Raw genomic sequence first — 22,244 nt, forward strand, 5'->3', positions numbered from 1 at the left:
GCGCTCTGGACAATTTTTCCAAGTGCGTCATCTTTCGCGCGACGACAACGCGTCGTCCGGCCGAGCTGGACAAGAAATCAGGTTGCTTGCTCGCGGCGCGGCGGCGGCGAGAGAGCGCGAGCGATAAAGAGAGAGAGAGAGAGAGAGTGACGCGGTGAGGAAGGGAGACGGAGAGATCGAGGAGAAAGGAAGTGCGGCAACGTGGCGAGACTGCGTGAGCGGAGATGCGCGGCATGAATATAGCTCCGGAGTTTGACGGGCCAGCGCGTTGACGAGGAGTATGGCGGGAATGGCGGGATATCGTGCGCTCGCCGCGGGACTGGGAGCGTGGCAGCGGGGAAACCGCGCGGGGCGAAGGGGGCGCGGAAAAGTTTCCGCCGCGGTGGGGATGCGGCCGGAGGAGCGGCACGGCTTGGGGGTGAGCGGGGAAAGGGGAACGCGCCGCCGGCTGGTCGCAGCCGCGCGCGCGCGCGCGCGCATGCAATACGACCAAGGTAGCGTGTTACTTGAATACGAGCCGTGGGTCGCCTTTTGGAAATTTCACAAAATGTCCGTCTCCCTATAGTCTGTCTTACGTTTAGCACGTGGTTAACACGAGCGTGCCTTAAATCCTTAACCTTATACGTGATTCGCGCCCCGATCGACTCGAGGAGTCGGCTCGACCGGCCGCGCGCTTCACGCTGTCTCCGCGAAAAGACACGTTTTTATACAAATAGAAGGGAAAAAAGAAAAGTAAAAAAATGTAAACGAAAGGAACGGGTCTTCAGTTTCGCGCCGGCCTATAATCGAAAAACGCGAAATTTACGCGAAATCTCCGTTCGAAAGTCGATTCTCTTCTTGCCGCGCGAAAACCGAAGTAATTCGAATTGGGAAAAAAAAAAAGAAAGAGAAATGAATTGCGACAAGTGAACTTATCGATAGGTGAGAGTGTGAGAGTGTTCTTTCGAGGGGCGACGCGCCTCGACGGTGATTCGAAATAAAGATCGGAAGCCGTGCTTAATCGGTAGATAAATAATTATCGCGGGTAAATCAATTCGGAGCGATATGCGCGACCGCGCGTATCTAATTTATTTTTCTTTCTTTCTCTTCTTCAAAAATTAGTTGCGATTTATGTAGATCGATTGTTCGAAGCAAATTCCCGCGATGAAGTCGCAAGACTGTGCCTTCTCGTTTGTTATTTTTTCTTCTCAAAATTTCGTCGTTATCTATTTTACGAGGACAACGAAAACGTTGGGAGCGTACGATAAGCATCTCGCTGTCCTTCTTTCTCGAAACGCGTCCTCGTTCGTCGCGCGTGCAAACAACTCGAGCGCTATCCGAAGTAAAATTCGGGGCTCGCAACAATATATCCCTCTACCCGCGCCGTTCGTAAACGAAATCAAACCGGCCGCGAACTTCGCGAAGTCCAGAAACGCGCGCTCTTATCTCTACTTGTCTATCTTCGGGCGCTAAAGCGCATTTCTAACTTGCAGTCTCACCGCGACCAATTAGAAAGCCCGCCCGCGGGGGCGGTAGCACGTGGCGGCCGAGTAATTGGACGTAATGGGGAAAGCGCGAAGTCGAAAATACAAATATTATATCGCGAGACACGGGGCTTAAAGGCGTTGAGGTTCGCATCGCGCGACTCCGCTCGCCGTCGTATCGGGGCGGCCGACTTTCAAGGCTTCTCCGAGCGACGACGACGACGACGGCGGAGCGAGGCGCGCACACGTATGTACGCGCACAGTTCCAGCCCTTGTCCTCGTCGCGTATCTGCCCGCCGCCTCTCCCGCGCGTCGCGCTTCGACAACGCGGGGAAATCGTTGACGGAACGCGCGCGGTCGAAGTTCAGTTCGATCGGCGCGACCCGCGGGCGATCGATCGCGGGCGGCATATTCGAAAACACGCACGGCGTAGCGGAAACGTGTGTGTGCATTCCAAAATCTTCCGCTCCGGCCGTTTCTCGAGAATCGTCGGCGAACGTCGGCCGCGCTCGTGTCGGTGAAATCGTGGACGCGCCGCGGCCGCGGAAGAAAGAACGAACGAGAGAGGAAGAGGGGAGAGAGAGAGAGAGAGAGAAGAAAGAGCGCGCGCGCACGTGCATGTATGCGTGAGGTCGAGGGCAGAGCGGTTGGAGGAGGGGGGAAACGGGACTCCCCTCTCGCGCCTCAGTCGTTCGCTGCCATTCGTCCGGCGCCGATCCCCACCGCGTCGCCCTCCGTCGCCGACCGCGCAACGTCACCGTCCCCCCTCCACCTTCCTCTACCACCCTCCACAACGCTATCTCTCTCTCTTGCGCGCGACGTGCATGGACCTGCCCAGTAAATGCGAGGCTTCCGTTCGACGAGTGTGCGTAGCGGTGATAGAGTGCGTAATAAGCGCACCGTATATACAGACGGTTCTTCGCACCTCGGCGACGTTGTCGTCGTCGTCGTCGTCGTCGTCGTCGTCGTTACTGAACGGATCGTCGTTCACGCCGGCATCGACATGCCGCTCAGTATCGGCGTTAATCTGCGGGTGACCGGCCACTGTAACCAGGGCGGTCGCAAATACATGGAGGACATGTTCTGCGTGGCGTTCCAGCCGACATCGGACGACAAGGACCTGGAGTACGCCTTCTTCGGGATCTTCGACGGCCACGGCGGCGCGGAGGCCGCGACCTTCGCCAAGGAGAACCTCATGGATCTCATCGTGAAGCAGAGGAACTTCTGGAGCGAGCGCGACGAGGACGTGCTGCGGGCGATCAGGGACGGATACATGAACACGCACTACGCGATGTGGCGGGAGCTCGGTACGAAGACGATCGTCGCGTCGACTGCGACTCGCTCGCGCGACCATCTTTTTAGCTTTCGCGCGAATTTTAAATTTACGATTTTGTCCCCCGCGTACGGTTTCCCCGCGGCGACGGCCGACAATTTCTGTCGTCGTCCCGCGAATTTCCCCCACCACCGTCGCCATCGCCGCCGCGACTAGGCCTAATTAGGTTAGAATTTAGGTTATGTAATTCTTCGAGCTAACCTGAAAATTTGAGGTCGAGGATCGATGAGGGGAAAAAAAACGACGGCTTCCCGTCACCTCGCGAATCCGGATCGCGGCGATTCCCACGGCGATACCGTCGCTCGTGCGCGCGCGTAAAGCGTAACGGGCGCGTCGGCCTTGATCGCGAAGAGCTCGCTTTGTATTGTGAAACGTATACCTTGAACTGGCATTGTTTTCTGAGCAGATAAATGGCCGAGAACCGCGTCCGGACTGCCGTCTACGGCCGGCACGACTGCCAGCATCGCCTTCATCCGGAAGGGCAAGATATACATAGGTCACGTGGGAGATTCCGCTATTATATTGGGCTATCAGGCAGAAGGTGATCCCCAATGGAGGGCGAAATCGCTGACGAAGGATCACAAGCCGGAGAGCGGGCCGGAGATGACGCGCATACAGGAATCGGGTGGAAAAGTGGTCAGTAAATCTGGTGTCCCGAGGGTCGTGTGGAACAGACCACGCATCGGGCACAAAGGTCCGGTTCGAAGATCAACTCACATGGATGAAATTCCGTTCCTTGCAGTAGCGAGATCCCTGGGTAAGAATTATACACTTGCGAGTATCCCTTTGTATCCGATGGTTTTGAGTTTGTGCGAAAGAATTTAAACAAAAATTGATTTCAGGTGATTTATGGAGTTACAATTCTGAATTGAACACTTTTGTCGTCTCTCCCGAGCCGGACGTGAAGGTTATTCCAGTTGACGTTAAATCGAACCGTTGTCTTATTTTCGGCACTGACGGCCTATGGAATATGTTATCACCGCAAGCTGCGGTAGCTATTGTTCAAGCCACAGACAGACACAATGAGAAACATTTGATAGCTTCTCAACAGACCGGTAATGGGGTCAGTTATGTTTATTTTATGTTATTAATTATACATATTATTATATTAAAGTGAAAGTGTATACAAGTTGTCTGGTGTATATATGTTGATAATTTAAATGTAACAGTGAGGTATACAAATTTTTTTGATAACAGGCTGATACACAAATGTGGATAAATCCTTCGAAAAGTCTCGTGGATCGTGCATTGGAGAGGTGGTCATCGACGAGATTACGAGCAGATAATACCAGTGTTGTAACATTAATGTTGGACCCGTCGGGACCATGTCGCAGTGAGGTGAATATTTGTTTTGTAAAATTTGTGGTCTAATATATATACATAAGTAATTTGTATATAAATATTGACGAAATTAAAACGGGAAATTCAAGCCTTAAAAATTTGAGTAACAAATTAAAAATTTGATGAAATTATTGATAATTTAAAAACTATCAATACTAAGAACTATTAAAACTATTAATGCGTTAGGGATCACATTTGGCTTTGTTTAAGGTACTGTTTAATCAAAAGAAGGATCGTGTTATACATCACGGAACGCACACGCCAACTACGACGAAAGAGCTTGAAAACATCGAGGCAGTTAATCAAAAAATTATATCGCCGTGTATGCCAATACCGCCGCTAAGCGCTTCCACGGATCTCGACATTGATCCCAAACAACCGGATTCGTCGAACGGAAATGAGGAGGCTGTCGATCAGACGTTACAGCCGGAGACAGTTCCGTGTCCCGAAAAATCAGCTTTGTCCGATATTGACACTTTATCGGAATTACAGGAGAATACCGCGATAGACAAGAGTATCGGGACTGTTGATGCTGATGAGAGTATCCAGGTCGCCGAAATCTCCTCCAGTCAAATGGCAGAAGAATCCGGAGATGCGGAAAGTAAGAAAGCTAATGAAACCAATCACGAGAAATCGGAACATCCTGAGAACGAGATAAAGCAAGTAGCTGAAGAGAATGAAAACGAGAAAGCGAAAATCGACGATGCGCAGACTCTGATCCAATCAAATCCGAAATCGGCAATCAAGTTCGCCGAGCCTAAAGAAGTCATATCCGAGACAGGAGTATCTAACGTGACGCGGCAGAGTACGTTTCTCGGTGCGAACGAGGAGGCGCTTCAATCCGCTCCTTTCGTAAGTAGGTTACGTCGGAGTGGCGGCATTGTTCCTGTTAAGAGCAACAGTTTCGACAACGGCGAGGTGAAGAATGGCGTTTTGAACGGATCTAGACATAAGCAGCACCCTTTATTTCCCGCGAGGGTGGACGTCAGAACGATGAAGCGACGACATAGTCTGAACTCTTCTCAAACTCAAAATGCTTTCGCTGACGTTACGTCGAGTCCGGATTCGAAGACTTATGCGAGCGTGAAATCGCGGTATAGCAGGGTAAAGAAATCATCTGTCGCGGGAAGCACGACAGTGGAGGAGACGACGAAAAGTGCGTTAAAGACTAGCGATCGCGGCATAAATAATAAACGCAAGCACAGCGCGATCACGCAAGCATCGGTTTCAACTGGAATCGAGAATAGCTGCGCGCAGCAAGAACCGTGCGCGAAGAGGAGGACGCGTTCCGAGGACCAAAGGCACAGTCCCACCGACGAGAACGACCCGGCTAATCAAGCGATGAAGAATGCTAATGCCCGATTAAGTTGGCCCACGTCGGATAGACGACCAGACTCGTCGTTGAACGGCGCCAGTTTAACGACGCTCTCTGCATCATCGAACACGTTCCAACGTAGAAGTTTAGGCAAAAAGGCTACGCCTGTTAAAGCCATTAGGAGATCGTCCATCAACAGTTCGCCTCGTTTGCAACATCTAAGAGGTAGTTTTGGCCTAAGGGATTGGGACCAAGGGAGGAATAATCGAACGACTAATTGTAACGGTAGAAGAACTATAAATAGGACGGTAACGATAATCGGTCCTACGGATACGTCATTACCGCAGCGATGGTTAAGGTTGGTTTAATTATATTACCTTTTTCAGGAAATAGTTTTCGCGTGACATATTGGAATAAAGTCGTATGAAATGATATAAATATTAATAATATTATCACTTATATTGAAGATTAACAAATTAAATGGATCGTTAAAATAATATAGTTTGCATTTTACTAACGTCTAAACATGTTCCATGAACTTTTACTAAACTTTGCTATTTCATATTTTGTTTAGGTCTGACACAATGGCAGCAACACCTGTGAAAACACTACGTTCGCGCAACGTAGACATCGCCGGACATACAATATCTGCGCAATTAGTACATCAGTATGGCGTAGTGAAACAAAATCGATTGCCTCTACCGAACAAGTTGAAGCAGTCCGCGAACGGTGGATCGCTGCAATCGAGTAGAGTCAGGTCTTCCTCATTGTCAGCCAGTAAACTTAAACAAGCGAACGGTAACGGTGGAAGCGTGAGTACTTGCGCGACCATAAATCCCTCGACAGCAGGTTCCACTTCTGGCATAGCTAAGAAAGTCAAATCACCGTACAATCCTAGTGCTCGATCTCTGAGCACGCGATCTCGAATCAAACGTCTTGGAAAGTGAGGTGGTAGTTAAGGACTGTAGTTTTGCGAGTTTTTTTTTAGGGTATGACATTCTTACCCTTAATTTTACTGTGTCTGCGAATTATCTAGTTACGATATAACAGCGATTGTTACGTGCATTTTATGTCTCTCTCTTAAAAAAAAAAAAACTTTTCCATCTTTCATCTTTGAGACCATATATTTTTTTTATTCGAGATGTTTACTACGAATGGGGCTCTGAGCATGATAAGTCATTGTTTTTTTTGTTTTGGAAAGTAGAATAAAATCAGATATAAATCGATTAAGCAAGGCAGGATTATTTTGATATATGTTGAATTTTGGTATCGCAAACTACCTACACATATACTTATATCTGCTTGTGACAATTACTATTGATTTATTGCATATACCGATTGTATTTTGTTATTGGAATTATTTACACGGACCTTTTATGTTCATACATAAAAAGTGCATACATCTATTTCATTTTATAATATTGCTTGCATGGAAATAAATTGCTACGCTCTCCCATTCTATTTATTAAACATGATCACATTAATTTTTTTTTTTTCCTCATAAAGGATGTACTGCGATATCATTTGGACTAAACTAAAAGAAATTAAACTAGTCATCCTTGAAAGAGTATCGTTATATCCGAAATTCTCTGTATAATTTACAAGACTGTGCTTTCGCTTTATAAAGGAAGATTATATCGTTTTCTCTTACAAAGGCAGATATTAAATGCAAATTTTCAAAGTGTTCTTTTATATTTAAGTCGAGTCGAATTGGCATACAAGAAGAATGGTTGAAGGACGATATAGTAAATTATTACCACGAGAAATTTATAATATATAAAAAATGCAAAGAAAATATTCGCGATCTTTTGTATGCTTTCCAATATTCGCGTAGATTAGCAAATGTCACGTAGGACAAAAAAAACATGAAAGTATAATATGGGCGTAAAGTAGCCTGACAATAAGAAGGTACGGTTGCACATTAAAAGGCATGGGTCTGTATGCATATCTCACACTTGCACATTCTCAGTGATAACTATTGTTTGCAATCTTTACCTTAGACCGAATGAGGTGATTAAACGCTGAATATGGAATACGATTTCGCGGGGCTCGTAGCTGTGTGCGTGTATTCCTGGAAAATAATTTCTTCCCCTTCTCCCTTCCTCGTTGATTCCGCTTCATCCGTAAAAGTCTTCGATAACGGCTCGGAAAGAATTCGCAAGTCAAAAAAAGCACACCGTATTTAGAGAATAAATCTACGGATTAAGGCATTCAACTATTTTCTAGTACGTAGGATATGCAATCACACTGATCTGCCTTGGCTAAGTACGGAGTGGTTGTTGGAACAATTGTAATTGCGTGTAAATAGAATTACAATAAGAATTAATATATGAGAATAATTGGCAGCCTTTATCTGCGAAGTACATCGATTCATAGATATATATAATAAAACCGTTGCGTAGATAAATAATATATGGAAAAAAAAGGAAAAGGATTTAAATCTACCTCTGGAAAAGATTCCAGGCTCATGGTCTCGAATAAACGACCACTCGGTACGAAGCACCAAACGACTGTTTATTGTGCGTTATAAAAGTATAGATTATAACTAGAGGGAATGTTCGAGGCACACAGCTTAGGAAAGAAACAATCGAGGAAATTCAAATTTCCGTCGGTGCGAACAATTGTACAACAATTGTGTTCCAAATACAAACGTGCACTATCATACTAGTGATCTAATAATAATGATTAAGTCATCGGGGTAAGAAAGATTTATATCTGATATATGTATATATCTGACATTAATATACATACGTATATTAATGTCAGAATATAAAATACAGCGTATATAATCTTCTGTATCAGTCTTTCACATGGAGCTATCCATTTTGCATCTCGTGCAGAGGAAAAGAAGACGGATTCAGGAATATCCATCTTTCTTGTTGCGGAAATTACGCATAACGCGTTTGTTTTATATTTGCCTGACGAATAGAGATGCGATGAGTTTTACTTATATTACGAATGTACATTTATTTCCTCTCTTGTTTGCGTGATCAACTCTGCAATCTGTGAGGAAGAATATTTTAGAGCAATTTCGGTAACGAGAAAGAATACGTGTATCTTACGGAATGTAGTCACTTTAGGGTTTATACATTTCTAAAGAAAAGAAAAAAAAGCGAGCGAAAATGATGAAAACGCTGATGAAGTATATTACTAAGAAGGGTAAAATGTAAATCATAAGTATATATTTATCGATATTACGTCGACTATTTATTAAATTAGCTTTTAAAAGGTGATTCGATTTTCTATGTAAATAAGATCGCGCAGATAATATATGCTATATATCGTTCGGGAAGCTGCTCGGAGAGAAATTGTCACTGCGAAGCAGTGTACACGCTGCGAGACGGCTGTTTATCAAAGACGGAGAGAGCGAAAGAGAGGAACAGGATGACGCGTGCCTACAATAGTTACCACTCGCGAACACGTGTGTATGTGTGTGCGTGTAAATAAAGGATTTATATTTCTGATGAAAGTTTCGAGGTAAAATTTCAAAAGTAAAAGCATGTTGCGAGGAGGGGGGGGGGGCAGAACCGAGTTACCGCGGGGAGAGACATATGCGTGTTAGCTAACGGCGAAGATTTTTATTTTAAGAGTATTTATCCCTTTTTGGTGCATGTTCATAGGTCTCATGCTGCATGTAAATATACAGTGTTAATAGACATATATATTATATATAAACAGAGATATTGTATAGATGAACTTAAGCGATTACACAGGAAAGGAACAAGGCGTTGAAACAAATTGCGGGGGGGGGGGAGAGGCGATTTTAAAACGAAAATGTCGAATCTACCCGACGCGCCTGTAGATTTATCATTTGTTATATCGTACATATATGATGAAACCGAGTATTTTTTAAGAGATAAAGAATAAAGAGTTTAATGCTGTAAGAGAGACGAAGAGAAGAACTGTTAGTGAGAAGAAATATTATATAGCGATTTATCTCAGGTTAAGATAATTGCGGGGAGGGGGGGAATAAATATCGGAGGAACTCGAACAAATGTGTGATCACGTTTATATATATATAATCTGTATATTTTAATTAAATAAACTGAGATATATAAATCCTATTATATTAAACTGACGCTCTCGACTGTTTCTGCGATTATTTTGTTTTGCGATGAACCATCCTATAAATCGTGAAGGATTATTAAATTCTGTTATAATTTCAGCAATATTTATTTATTGCTTCGATATCGATTAAATTTTAAAGAATATGCATACTGTGTAAAATTTAGTCCGAGAATCTTAATTTTAAACTAAAATTATCTCCAACATATTTAATTGTAAAAAGCTTTTATTGGATTTATTAGGATTTTAATTAAGTTTTATAATGTAAAAATTCATAAGTGTAAGCACCGATGAGAAAAGAGATTTTAAAATCGACAGTAAATTTTCGTGACGATCAATGGAAGAGGAAGAATTCGAAGGTAAGTGAAAAGTATCGTCTATCGGTATAAACTTCTCGATCGCTGATACAAATATCTAATTAAACGATTAGCGTATATAAACGCAAGAAAGCTCGGGGGTGGGGATCTGATCGAGGATCGAGCATCGAGTCTTTCCTTGCGCGCCGTTCTTATGGGAGCAAATACTTTATCGAATGAAAATTCTTGTTTTGTTTTTTGTAGCTTTCCATTTCCACTGCAGCTCATTGCATCTGATCCATCCGATTTACCTACTTCAATAGTACAATCGTCAATGAAGCTTTATATTACACAACCTGTAACAAACTATATTTTCATTTAGATACACAAATCAAAATATCAAAATAATATCTCTTTTATTCCCTTAAATAAATTATATTTCTATTGGATTAGACCAACGGCCGTCTCTGTCCGAAAGACGGAGCCCAGTTTGCTCCGCACAAGGGTCTCAATCTTGCACGGAGGGGCGCAGCTTTCGGAAAAACATTCCATGTCTCTAGTCACTAGAGTCTAGTGGACTCGAACCTGGTTCCTCAGATTACGAGTCTAACCAATCACAGGCCGGTATTCATCATATTCCGGTATTCATAGTCTTCAAGATCGTCTTAAGTAATGTCTTGAGATGCTAATACGGCTCTGTGATTGGTTCATGACATCTTAAGATTGAACTTAAGACGGTCTTAAATAACTATTTAAGACCGTCTTAAGTACAATCTTAAGATGTTATGGACCAATCACAGAGCCGTATTATAGCATCTTAAGATATTACTTAAGACGGTCTCGAAATAAGAACCGACTATGTATACGTTTACGCGAGCGTTACTTCTGTAGTAACTTACGATAATTTGTTCGCATAAACGAACGGGATTTTCCTTCGCGTAAACGGGATTTTGTAGTAAACTTACGATAATTTACTCCGCGTAAACGGGTAAATTATCGTAAGTTACTACGTTTACGCGAGCGTTACTTCTGTAGTAACTTACGATAATTCTTTCACGTAAACGGGATTTTGTAGTAAACTTACGATAATTTACTCCGCGTAAACGGGTAAATTATCGTAAGTTACTACAGAAATAACGCTCGCGTAAACGTAGTATATTATCCTCCATAAATTTAAACTAATTCATTCTTATCAAATTGATTTAAGGAACCACCCTCCTTAAAAGTTTCAGAGATATTTTACTCAAAAGCTTAACGAAAAGTTCCAGACAAACTTGGTATACATAGCACCTTGACATTTATGCATTGACGTAGTTAGTTGCAGTTATTTCGATCCGTTTACTTGACACTTGACATCGCTTGACAATCGAAAATGATTTTACATATGCATCAGATATCAAAGTTTAGCGGATATTATTATTCATCCTATGTTATAGTCAAAGCCTGAAACGCGGGCATTTCTAGAATTGACTATATAGTCAATCCTGGGGAACGATCAAACGTCTTGGTCAAAGCCCGAAATAAGTTTTGCGTTTCGGCTTTTAACTAGTCAATTCTAGGAATAACTAATACAGCTGGTCAAAGTTAGAAACTAAGAAAAATCACTTCGGACTTTGACTAGTCAATCCTAGGTGTGGCTTAATTCGGACTTTGTAACTGTTAACAAATAAAAATCAAGATTTTTTTTACTAAATTAAGTTCTTATTGTTAACATAATGTAGCTTTTTATTTACGTTGTAAAGCGAAATTATAAAGTACATGCATGGGGGAGGGGAATGCAGGGGAGAAAAGCCTTCCTGTTTACGTGCGCTCACGCATGTAAGCCCTCTTGCACCCCTCCATGCATGTGCTTTATAATTTCGCTTTACAAGGCCCCCTCTCGCACCCCCCCGTGTGTGTGTGTGTGTGTGTGTGTGTGTGTGTGCTTCCCACGCATAATTAAACTAAAGAAACTCCCAGCGTGAGCCCTTACTGCTTGAATCGAGATGCTTGGTTATTTTGCACGATTTAACTGTTTTTAATGATTTTCGTTAAAGCAGGGCACATACACACGTGTGTATGCCCTGCTTTATAGAAGTTGTGATTTTCGTTAAAGCAGAGCATACATAGTTAAATAACTATATCAAGTAATTTTTTTTACAAATCATTATTTTAAATAATTAATGCAAAATAGATATTAAATAAATGTCACATAAATATTTTCTCTACATTATTTATTCAAAAACAAAAGGTTCATGTAAAATAAATTTGAAAAGAAGTCAGATTATCGTAATAAGTATACGATCGAGTAAGCGGAGTAAGAACATTTAGTTTTAAATATCAATAAGCAATCATTCCATCGTCACTACGAGAATTAGTAACAGTAGATCTATATGGGCCTCTTCCAGAGGAGGTGTTCAATACTTATTTGTGATGATAGACGTATTTACGAAATATGTAGCACTGTATCCAATAAAGAAAGCGACGGCATATACGTGTGTTAGTAAAGTTATAAATGAATACATTCCAAATATCAGAAAACCACAATCAATTTTGAGTGACCATGGTACGCAATTTACCTATAAGATATGGAAGGAAAAATTATAGAGAAAACAGATATCAAAGTACTATATTCGTCGTTCGTTAATAACATTATAATTTATGAATTTATGAAGTGTTTTATCAAAGTTTACGTAAATCGTTCCTATAGTAACTAATTGCTCTCATAATTAAATAGATAATCACGAATAAAACGCAGATATTGTTTTCGTTATTCAACGGACATATACCATTCAATGTAAATGAATAAGTAAGAAAATTAGATTACTTGTACTACACATTTTTATGTCTTTGGCAGATAATCAACATCCATTTTTGTATTAAAAACGTGAAAGAATTTATGTATAAAACGTATGCATAACGCGAGAGAATGGTACACGGGAAGGAATTTGCACTTACGCAAAAAATAGATAATTATATCTAGCTCGGAGGGATAGGGGAAAAACCGAAAGGTACGTCACGATCGGAAGAGAACTCCACCAATCGAATCATATTAAAAAATAATCCCGCCTCCTTAATTCTGTATAAATATCGCGACTTTACGCACTTGGACACACTTCCAATCCGGCACGAGACAGTTCACTTCTGAGTTCGTATACCCAGTTTTCGTTTACTATTATATTAAAGACAATTTTCTGTTGTTTGTGTCAACTTAAAGAATCGCGAGTAATTTCTGTGCGCGCTAAGTGCCACAAATCACTCTCACTAGCGACTCGGCGAGACCTGTGGTCAGCACCAGCGCCCGACAGAAATATATATATATATATTTTACGTATACATATATATACGTAATATACATAATATATATTCCAACAAATAGTAAGTTCTAAATATTCGTTCACTCTAACTTTCAATTGCCTGCACACATATAAATATGTATATGAGTTGTATCATAATAGCCATTTTATTCCTCTCGAAATTACTCTAGCACTACTTGCTCAGAGTAATTATCGAATCCTTACCCTAGCGACAACACGCTCAAGGCACTCCTCTACCGGCCCATAATTCTGCTTCTCATGACTCAATCATCAGCTGAAATCCCCCAAGCATTATCTGCTCAGAGGATTTTCAGTCTTCTTGTTCTAGCGATATTCGCTCAGGACCTCTCAATACTCCAGTTTAATTGCTTTAGCGTTACTTGCTCGAAGTAATTAAAAATCCTTTGTCTTAGCGCTCTTCGCTCAGGACCTCTCAATACCCCCGTTTAATTGCTTTAGCGTTACTCGTTCCAAGTAATTAATAATTTTTTGTCTTAGCGCTATTCGCTCAGGACCTCCCGTTAATTTTCAACTCTCATCCCGCTTAATTAACTTAGCGATATTCGCTCAGGATCTCCCATCAATCCGCTGTACCTCTTCAAAGTTATTCTCCCGCCTAGTTGCTTTAGCGATTATCCGTTCGGAGTAATTAAAAAGCCTTTTCCTATATAGATGGTATGGAAACATAGAGCAGGCAGAAAGCGGAGAGAATGCATTCTGCAACCTTAAAACCGGCAGAATCGTTTTCCGGTATAATAACATCCGTGCTAATAACATCGCTTTGCGAATTTTTCAAAAAACCAAACTGGGAAATATTCTTAAAGGATCACCACTACCAGAATATCTTTTCAAACATTTTCTTTGGCTATTAAAGATTACTACTTCAATAATTTCATAAATATATGCTCGCTTTGTGGAGGATAATGAATACCCGTAACGTGGAAAATTTTGAAAAGTATGTTTAATGCTTTCAAACGCAGTTCTCATATTCGTACTGTAAATGTTTCACTATTGTTAATAATATTCCCGGTGGAATGTGCGTGACAAACTCATCAACGTAGCACGGGTATTAATTAATATCAGACCCCGCGTTTGATACGTAAGGAAGGTTTGCGCCGTTTACTTCGATCTACATATATTTCTTCCGAGATTCAAGCCGCTTACAGCATACGCATACAAGCGAGCAGCCGTGTATGTACGTGTGCGCTCGGCGATCGGCCGGCTTCGGAGCGCGCTTCGGGCGCCGTCGCTAGCCGCCGCGGATGCATCGCCGCGCCGCAAGAATCATGCCTATAAGTATAACGTGTATATTATATCTTATATCTCGCCGCTTATATGATGTCCCTTTTAAAAATGAAATAGAAATATATTTTATACATAAAAGATATTAAGTTCAAAAAATAAAGAACAGAAAGAAATAAAAATAATAAATAATAATAGAAATCCGCACTCTCTTGGGCCAACACGTACGCCTTTTTCTTAAAAATGTTCCGTTATCAATTTGGAAAAATAACTTTTTGTTAGTGCAAGAAAAGTGGAATTAGAAATTAAATTAAATGTTAACTTTGTAAATTTCATGTAAGAATATAAACAAAATACTTTTACATATTGGGTGTAGTACTTTGCTTTATTTATGTTATTAATTCTTTATACACTTGTATAGCTTCTCATTAATTAATAAAAAAATGGAAAGCAATAGAACATTTAATTTTTGTAAGGTTCTCTCATCTATCAGGTGTCCCCTTTGCCGTCTAATCTATCAACATGGTTCCATATATGGCAATCGAGTCGTGTGATTTTCCGTGAAAAACAACTTATTTGCTTCCCACACAGCACAGGTAGATCTTGAGAATGTACTCAGTATATCACTACCGTAGATTGGGTATATCCTGTTGATATTCGAAATACGTCCATGATATTTTGAGAATGTACTGAGGATGTTCTATTGTCTGCCCTAAAAGCTTACTCAGTATATACTGAGAATATTTCTTGGTGTATATTGTGAGTATATTAAAAAAATATTTTGATCACATTACCAGTATCTACTATAGAATATCTCCTGATATATTATCAGTATATTTATAAAATATTTTGAGCATATTTTTTATTAATGTATATATAATTGGAATATATAGATGTAAGGTAAAAAAAGTAGATATTTTATGTAAAAAATAAATAAAAATGTGAAATTATTTAATTCATATATAAACAAATAATGAAAACGTAAGTAAAAAGGTGCAAATTACAAACTTGCACATTGCTTCCTCATTATTACAGGAAGCTTATTTTATTTAACGTATAAATTTAATGTATATGAGGAAACTTTTATTTTATTTAATGTATAATTATTAGTATTTATTTTTTTGGCTTCCTCATAGAGGAAGCTTTGTGTTACACACATCTTTTCCAACATTAGTAAATTGCTATTTTACTAATGTTGCAGTTTACTAATGTTGGAAAAGATATGTGTAATACATAAATATATATAGTCTTTTGGGATGAGTTTTATTGTATATTAACTTACGTGTCCATAATGCACTTTTCATGCCACATAGGTTCGTGACGCGCTTTACAAGCTCGTTTAAGTAGAGGTGGTATTTCATCTCTACTTCTCACCTCACAGAGGAAGTTTCACCAATGATGTTTGCTAGATGATATAAAATATGTGTATTCAGGAAAAATTAGAGAATATATAATGTTTCATAATATATATATATATAATTTTTTAATTTGTTTTGTATATAAACTAATATATTTGTACTTTGTGTATGATTTTATAGTTGTTTACATTACTTGAGAGCTGTTTTGGTTTGTTTCGCGTGGAAAATGTATGTGCGGAGACAGTAAGTTAAAAATGTTAAAAAAGTTGCTAAACTTTGGAGTCGCAAAAAATCCTTTTGGTATATGTGTTTTCTATCTAAAAGGAACCTATTCACAAAGTTTCACCTAAATCTGAGCATGGACGTTTTCGGAAGTACAGCCAAAATTTCTATAACTCAAGAACTGATTAACCAAATTTTAAAGAATTATTATGAAACAGGGGTAAAGAAACTGAAGAATCGTTTTTATTTCCGCTCTTGTTTTATTGAGCTTATAAATTTTTATATTTATAACATCTATGCGCAAGATCGTTATAGGGATCGTCTTTTACAGCACGCTATCTTCTTATTATTTCATTTTTATAAAAGGTTGGTTTTTTTCTTTCTTTAGATTCACTATGGTATTTATCGAATTAATCATCATTGCCCTGAGCGCTCTATATATTTATTATAAGTTTGTCATATTCAATTTTTGGCGAAGAAGAAACGTTTTTTACATCGAACCCGTTGTGCCAACTGGAAACATTACAAATTTTATAACTGGAAAACAGCAAATAGGCGAGTACATTTATTTTACACTGTTTTATTTGTATTTCTACTTAAAAAAAAAATCGCAGAATTATCTAAAAAGGAGCTTTTTCAACAGGTGTATTTTTGCAAAATTCCTATATGAAGTATAAGGAACATCGAGCTATAGGAATGTATGCATTTTTTAAACCATATTTGATGATTGCCGATCCAGATCTTATCCGAGAAGTGTTAATAAAAAATTTTTCAAGTTTTCATGATCGTGGAATAAATTTTAATCCAAAACTTAATCCATTATTCGAAAATGTATTTTGTGTAAATGGAAAGAGATGGCGAGATATGCGCTACAAGATGTCACCTACTTTTACTCCGGCAAAAATAAAGAGGATGTTTCCAATTGCTAAGAAATGTAGTGAAAGACTGGCAAATTATTTAGAAAGCAAAGCACAGACGAGAGATTCTGTTGAGATGAAAGATATGTTTGGAAGGTAATCATTTTTTTTAATTGTTACTTAAACAAAGTTTTGCAAACAACAAGGAATAGAAACTCCTGAATTTAAAGATAAAAAATGTAAATATTATGAAAAGATAAACAGCATATTTGTGTAAAGAAATTTTTTTACTTAATTTTTTATATATCAATTTTTCTTTATTAATTTAAGTTATTTCTCATAATTTCAATAATTTTTTAACATCTTTGATGTTTCGCACATTTTGATAGAATTTGATAAAAGTTAGTAAAAATTATTTACCAATTTGATCAACAGATATACCATAGACGTAATAATGTCAACTGCTTTTGGCATAAAGTCTAACTGCATTGAAAATCCGAATAATGAGTGTCTAATTCAAGGAAAAAAATTTTTAAGAATAAAAATATTACGATTTATTCTGTTTGTGTTCCTGCCAAAAATTTTGGATTTCTTTTCCATATCCCTTGCGGACCGAGAGACCACCAGCTTTTTTATGAATATGTTTCGAGAAAATGTGGAACGCAGACAAATTAATAATATCGTAACGCAGGACTTTATGAATTTGCTCATTCAATTTATGGAGAGAGGCTACGTTGATCCTGACGATGACAAGAAGACCGACGTAAAATGTAAATATATATTTTTAATACATAATGTATATATTATATTAATATCAAATAATTAAGAGATTTCTCTTGAAATAGATTATTAAAGAAACTTATGAAATTTATTTTTGCAGCAACCATAAATAAGCTTACCATGACGGAAGCTACCGCGCAGGCTTTTGTCTTTTTTTTTGCTGGCTTTGAAAGCTCCGCGGCGACAGCAACATTCGCTCTATACGAATTAGCGCAACATCAAGATATACAGGACAGAGTTCGCGAGGAAATCGACGACATGTTGGCAAAACATGCTGATCTCACCTACGAGGCTATTAATGATATGAAGTATCTTAAAAAAGTAATAAATGGCAAGTATATATTATAATAAGTAACAAAAATATTTCGTTATTAATATGTAAGTTTAAATAAAAATTGTTTGTATTTTGGATAATATATATTTTCATACTTTTCTTTTTCATATTCCAGAGACTCTGAGAAAATACCCCCCACTTCCAATGTTGAACCGCATCTGCACCCAGGATATAGATTTGCCAATAGCAAACATCCGAGTCTCCAAAGGGATTCCTATTGTTATACCGGTGCTGGGGCTGCATCGAGATCCGACAATATACCCGGATCCGGACAATTTTGATCCAGAACGATTCAATGAAAACGAGACAGCAAGAAGGCATCCTTATGCTTATTTGCCATTTGGAGAAGGACCTCGTAGCTGCATTGGTGAGGATTTGAATAAATCCATTAATATATCTATAATTTATTATATCGAATTATTGTTTAGAATTATTTTTATAGTCTTGTGCATGTCTGTCTTTTGCATTTTATTTCACAATGAGGAACTATATATTTTACAATATATGTATAGTTGCGTCTTAAAAATTTCTTTGATTATATTTAAGAAATGTACACTGAGAAAAAAAGTAATTGGATAAAAAAAAATATAAATTGGTTCAACGAAATATATCTCATTGCGGGGTGCCAACGAAAGATGTATTTATTGCAATAATATTTGCTATTGCAATGTTAACATTATAATTTATTGTTTCAACATCATATATTATTCTCTATATATTTTTTCTGATTGCTAAAACACAGTCTTTTATCAAAAGTATGCTATACAAAATTGGAGGATTACCTGTTAGATTTGAATTATATAATCACAACTTAAATTTTTTGAAATACAGGTTTAGTTGGAAAGAAAAAAGATATAGCTAATAGAGAGGGGATTACGTATTTACCACCAATCAATTGCAAATTTACATTCACAAAATGAATATGTAGTTATCGCAATGATTTTTGTAATTGATAAGACACCGTAATTAATCAAATTGCATTATTTTACTTAAATATTTATTTATTACTTATTTATTTATACATGTGGCGGTTGGTCGACTGCCACATATATAAATATATAAATAATAAATAATTATCATATCTATATGTCACTCCGATCGAGTGATGGATTTCAATGATAGAACTGCGAGTAAAGACGCTTTCGCCGTGGGCCCTTATTTACGATCTCTGATCGAATTTTACATTTGATAAGAAAACGTTTATCTTGGTAATTCCGGCAAAAATTGAATTATATAAATAACATTTTTATTTCTAATAAAATAAATATATATTTGTTAAAATGAATTTTTTTGATGACAGAATCAGATATTGCTTTTAATGGCGTTTTTACTTACACTAAATAAATATGTATACTGATTGCAATAACGTGGGATTAAGAGGATTGCATAGTTATATTTCAGCCAATCTTATCTACTTTCCGTTGAAATAGAAACGTACTCATATAAAAATGTTAAAAATACTTGACAGAAGTACAAGGTCTGTCAATTTAATTACCGGATTGACAACACTGCACTCGCATTGCGGACGTTATTACGAATCTCAATCTCTACAACAGTGTGCTTGTTTCAATCACAGTACGAATTAACGCATTAAGTATAATTATTTGTATCAATTATAGTATTTCAAAATCAAGCAAATTTATTTGCTATTAAATATCTAATTTTGGTAAAATTGCATATGCATCTCAAGCAATAAATTGTATCATTAAATAAAAAAATATTTTTAATATTACTACGTTTTTTGAAACAAATATGTAGTTTTTGGATTATACTTTCCATATAATAGTATTAAGAGCGTTGTAGTTAAAGCAGTTAAATATTTTTCAATAACACAGATGCTATTGAATCAACAATTTTTTTCTCAGTGTATTTGGTAATTATTTAGAATATTTAGATTAACGTACCCCCCCCTCCAATAACTTTAACCATGACATATGTTGTCAAAGACATAACCCTGAGTAACTTTTCTTTATAACTTAATCGTCGGTTATTACTTATTTAAAAGTTGAGAACAAAAAAGTTTGAAAAATATAACAGTTTGTGTCCGTGCTAAAGGAAGTAATTTCTTTCTAAAGATATATGTGTGTACAGACAGTACACATGTAACCGTACAATAAGAAACCTTGTTTTGCCCTATAAGTAGATCGGCGTTGGGTGTGGTGAACCTCGCTTCGATCCACCCCATCCTGTCTTTGCTTACAGAGCGCAACAAGATACTGTCTATACACATATATCAGGAAATTACTTGCCTTGGCACAACTGACACAAACTGTTAAATGTAGAAATTCGTGTAGATATACATAATAAAACTCGACAAGAGTAACGCAAAAACTGGCAATAGTAGAGAAATGAAAGCTTCTAATAAGCAATAATAAACATTGTGATATCCTACAGTAGGTCTACATACAAACTCACTATTCTTACATACACGTTGTTCGAAAATTATATATATTTCATTTTAATTTGTTTGTTCATAACTTTTAAATAATGACCGACGATTGAGTTATAAGAAAAAGTTACTCAGGACAACATATGTCAAGATTAAAGTCATCAAAGGAGGGTATGTTAATCTATAAATAATCACCGTTATTAATTAAATATTTTTATAAATATTTTTGCGAAAAACAAAGAAACTAACATATTTGAATTAAGTGTAATTTAATTAAAATGTACACTTAATTATATGTTAGTTTCCCTATTTTTCGCAAAAATATTTATAAAAATATTTAATTAATAAATTAATTAATAATTTAAACTTCTAAATGTTTGTATGGTTTTTTCTCTATGAAAAGGATGAGCAAATACTTTTTAGATCGATAAGAAAAAACTTGCTAAATCTATAATAAGTCACTACACAAATGTTTTATATAAGTTTTATTCCATTGGTATTATTAATTTTTAGGAAGGCAATCTGGAGAATTAGTAATAAAAATTGGACTCGCGAGTCTTCTGTCAAAATATAAATTTAAACCTCATCCCCGGACAGCGAAGCCATTCGTTTACAATGAGAAATCATTTGGTCTCGCTATAAAAGGTGGTATTCACCTTACTATCGAACAACGATAAAAAGGAAAAATATATATTTGCCGTTTTTTGTATTTTTTTCGTATTCTTAATGTAAATCTTAATATAATTTATTTAACAAAACTCATTCTTTGGAATAAAAGTTTTCTTAGAAACAGAGTTCCGGTTTAATATTTTATTTTTTAATAACAGTCATAAAGTTGTATTTGATTTATATGTGTAATTATTATATACGATATATATAGGTATGCGTAACGTAACAGCTATCTGCTTGGCTCCTCAAAATTTAATTTGCGAAAAGCTCATTCTCTTCGATCGCGTGTAACTCGAGAAACATCGATACCACGACAATTCCGCTGAAAAGAAAATCAAAGATCATCTAGATTAGTCATCAAAGAGACTGCCATTAAAAGGGCAAAGACTCGGTAGTTTCGGAGTACATAGCGTATTAGAGACACAGACGGTTGAAAGGGTGGAAAATTATAGGAGACGTACCTTTAGCTTTCCCGATGTCGCCGCAAATTCTCTCGCAATTGAAGCCAAAGGTCGGCATGGTGTTGATATACTGATCAAATATGAGTCTGTACAGGGCGATCGTCTTCCCGGCATTGTCGAGACCAAGCATCGCCACATGGAGCGGAGTTCCCGTGGGAAGTGCCTCATACAAGCAGACCGCCGCGGCGCCGGTCGTGCCGCTTCTTGCCCATCCCAGCACCTATCCCTCTCTCTTTCTCTCGTTCTCTTTCCTCCCCTATCTCGTCTTCGCCTGCTCTTCCTGTTAAGAACTCTCTTTCTCTCGCTCTTTCTCTTTCTATTTTGTTTTGATCCGGCCTAGCATCTAGATTCCCTTCTTCCTTCCGTTCTACGCGAAATATCTCTTTTTTTCCAAATTTAACCTTCGATGCCCGTAAAAGAACTCCGCCGCTGCGACGCGCTGTCCACTACCGCATCGTCTGAAAAGCAAGCGCGTTTCACAGTTAACGTCTCTCAACCGGTTTCGCGCGAAACACAGGTGCGCTGACTGAAGTATCTCGTCTAATAAGTAGGACTCAATTTCGATCAGGGCCAATTTTATACTAATTTGATTAACAAATAAAGTTAACAATGGATATTGTGAATACGCAATATAATTTTAAATTTATTATATAAATATAAATTCTATTATAATGTACAATTATTGTGAAATAAATGCATTTAAACAGTTGAAAAGTTTGTCTCAAATATAGGACGTTCACCGGTTATAATCGTAGCCAAAAGATTTGGGTGTCTTTCCGTACAGCGCGACCTTCTCTCCACTCCACAATTTTTAGCGTAGACT

General features: G+C 38.1%; 3 protein-coding genes across 9 annotated transcripts; 2 read left to right on the top strand and 1 right to left on the bottom strand.

Moving 5' to 3' along the window:
• Window positions 1-1,832: 1,832 nt before the first annotated feature.
• Window positions 1,833-9,530, top strand: Pp2c1 (protein phosphatase 2C). 4 transcript variants are annotated; one of them, XM_077409970.1, is made up of 6 exons: window positions 1,833-2,770; window positions 3,203-3,553; window positions 3,639-3,859; window positions 3,994-4,134; window positions 4,324-5,810; window positions 6,027-9,530. In XM_077409970.1, exons 1-6 carry the CDS (start codon window positions 2,305-2,307, stop codon window positions 6,397-6,399), a joined length of 3,039 nt encoding a protein of 1,012 aa, XP_077266096.1. In that variant the 5' UTR covers window positions 1,833-2,304; the 3' UTR covers window positions 6,400-9,530. The 4 variants fall into 4 exon arrangements, with proteins under 4 accessions (XP_077266096.1, XP_077266098.1, XP_077266100.1 ...); XM_077409972.1 differs by having other exon boundaries at window positions 4,366-5,810; XM_077409974.1 differs by having other exon boundaries at window positions 4,369-5,810.
• Window positions 9,531-12,898: 3,368 nt separating this feature from the next.
• Window positions 12,899-21,085, top strand: LOC143899595 (cytochrome P450 6k1-like). 4 transcript variants are annotated; one of them, XM_077409979.1, is made up of 8 exons: window positions 12,899-13,170; window positions 16,320-16,486; window positions 16,575-16,629; window positions 16,708-16,944; window positions 17,224-17,558; window positions 17,669-17,899; window positions 18,018-18,269; window positions 20,805-21,085. In XM_077409979.1, exons 2-8 carry the CDS (start codon window positions 16,327-16,329, stop codon window positions 20,966-20,968), a joined length of 1,434 nt encoding a protein of 477 aa, XP_077266105.1. In that variant the 5' UTR covers window positions 12,899-13,170; window positions 16,320-16,326; the 3' UTR covers window positions 20,969-21,085. The 4 variants fall into 4 exon arrangements, with proteins under 4 accessions (XP_077266105.1, XP_077266102.1, XP_077266104.1 ...); XM_077409976.1 differs by having other exon boundaries at window positions 16,575-16,944; XM_077409978.1 differs by having other exon boundaries at window positions 12,900-12,940; window positions 16,575-16,944.
• Window positions 21,086-21,094: 9 nt separating this feature from the next.
• On the bottom strand, window positions 21,095-22,150 carry LOC143899598 (ADP-ribosylation factor-like protein 4C). Its single transcript, XM_077409985.1, has 2 exons — window positions 21,422-22,150; window positions 21,095-21,282 (listed from the first exon to the last, which is right to left on the bottom strand). Exons 1-2 carry the CDS (start codon window positions 21,549-21,551, stop codon window positions 21,206-21,208), a joined length of 207 nt encoding a protein of 68 aa, XP_077266111.1. The 5' UTR covers window positions 21,552-22,150; the 3' UTR covers window positions 21,095-21,205.
• Between the last annotated feature and the right edge of the window lie 94 nt (window positions 22,151-22,244).

Source organism: Temnothorax americanus, unplaced genomic scaffold (genome assembly GCF_048541705.1).
Source record: "Temnothorax americanus isolate GAGA-0224 unplaced genomic scaffold, ASM4854170v1 Scaffold28, whole genome shotgun sequence".
In the NCBI taxonomy this organism is placed as follows: Eukaryota; Metazoa; Arthropoda; class Insecta; order Hymenoptera; family Formicidae; genus Temnothorax; species Temnothorax americanus.

What these genes read in the sequence shown, in the direction of transcription:
- Pp2c1 (XM_077409970.1), top strand. Translation starts at nt 2,305, where the DNA reads ATGCGAGGCTTCCGTTCGACGAGTGTGCGTAGCGGTGATAGAGTGCGT. An exon ending in CTCAACAGACCGGTAATGGG is followed by an intron (nt 3,860 to 3,993) that starts GTCAGTTATGTT and finishes TTTTGATAACAG; the next exon opens with GCTGATACACAAATGTGGAT. An exon ending in CGGGACCATGTCGCAGTGAG is followed by an intron (nt 4,135 to 4,323) that starts GTGAATATTTGT and finishes TTAATGCGTTAG; the next exon opens with GGATCACATTTGGCTTTGTT.
- LOC143899595 (XM_077409976.1), top strand. Translation starts at nt 16,327, where the DNA reads ATGGTATTTATCGAATTAATCATCATTGCCCTGAGCGCTCTATATATT. An exon ending in TCTTAAAAAAGTAATAAATG is followed by an intron (nt 17,900 to 18,017) that starts GCAAGTATATAT and finishes TTCATATTCCAG; the next exon opens with AGACTCTGAGAAAATACCCC. An exon ending in AGGACCTCGTAGCTGCATTG is followed by an intron (nt 18,270 to 20,804) that starts GTGAGGATTTGA and finishes ATTAATTTTTAG; the next exon opens with GAAGGCAATCTGGAGAATTA.
- LOC143899598 (XM_077409985.1), bottom strand. Translation starts at nt 21,551, where the DNA reads ATGCTTGGTCTCGACAATGCCGGGAAGACGATCGCCCTGTACAGACTC. An exon ending in CGACATCGGGAAAGCTAAAG is followed by an intron (nt 21,283 to 21,421) that starts GTACGTCTCCTA and finishes TTTTCTTTTCAG; the next exon opens with CGGAATTGTCGTGGTATCGA.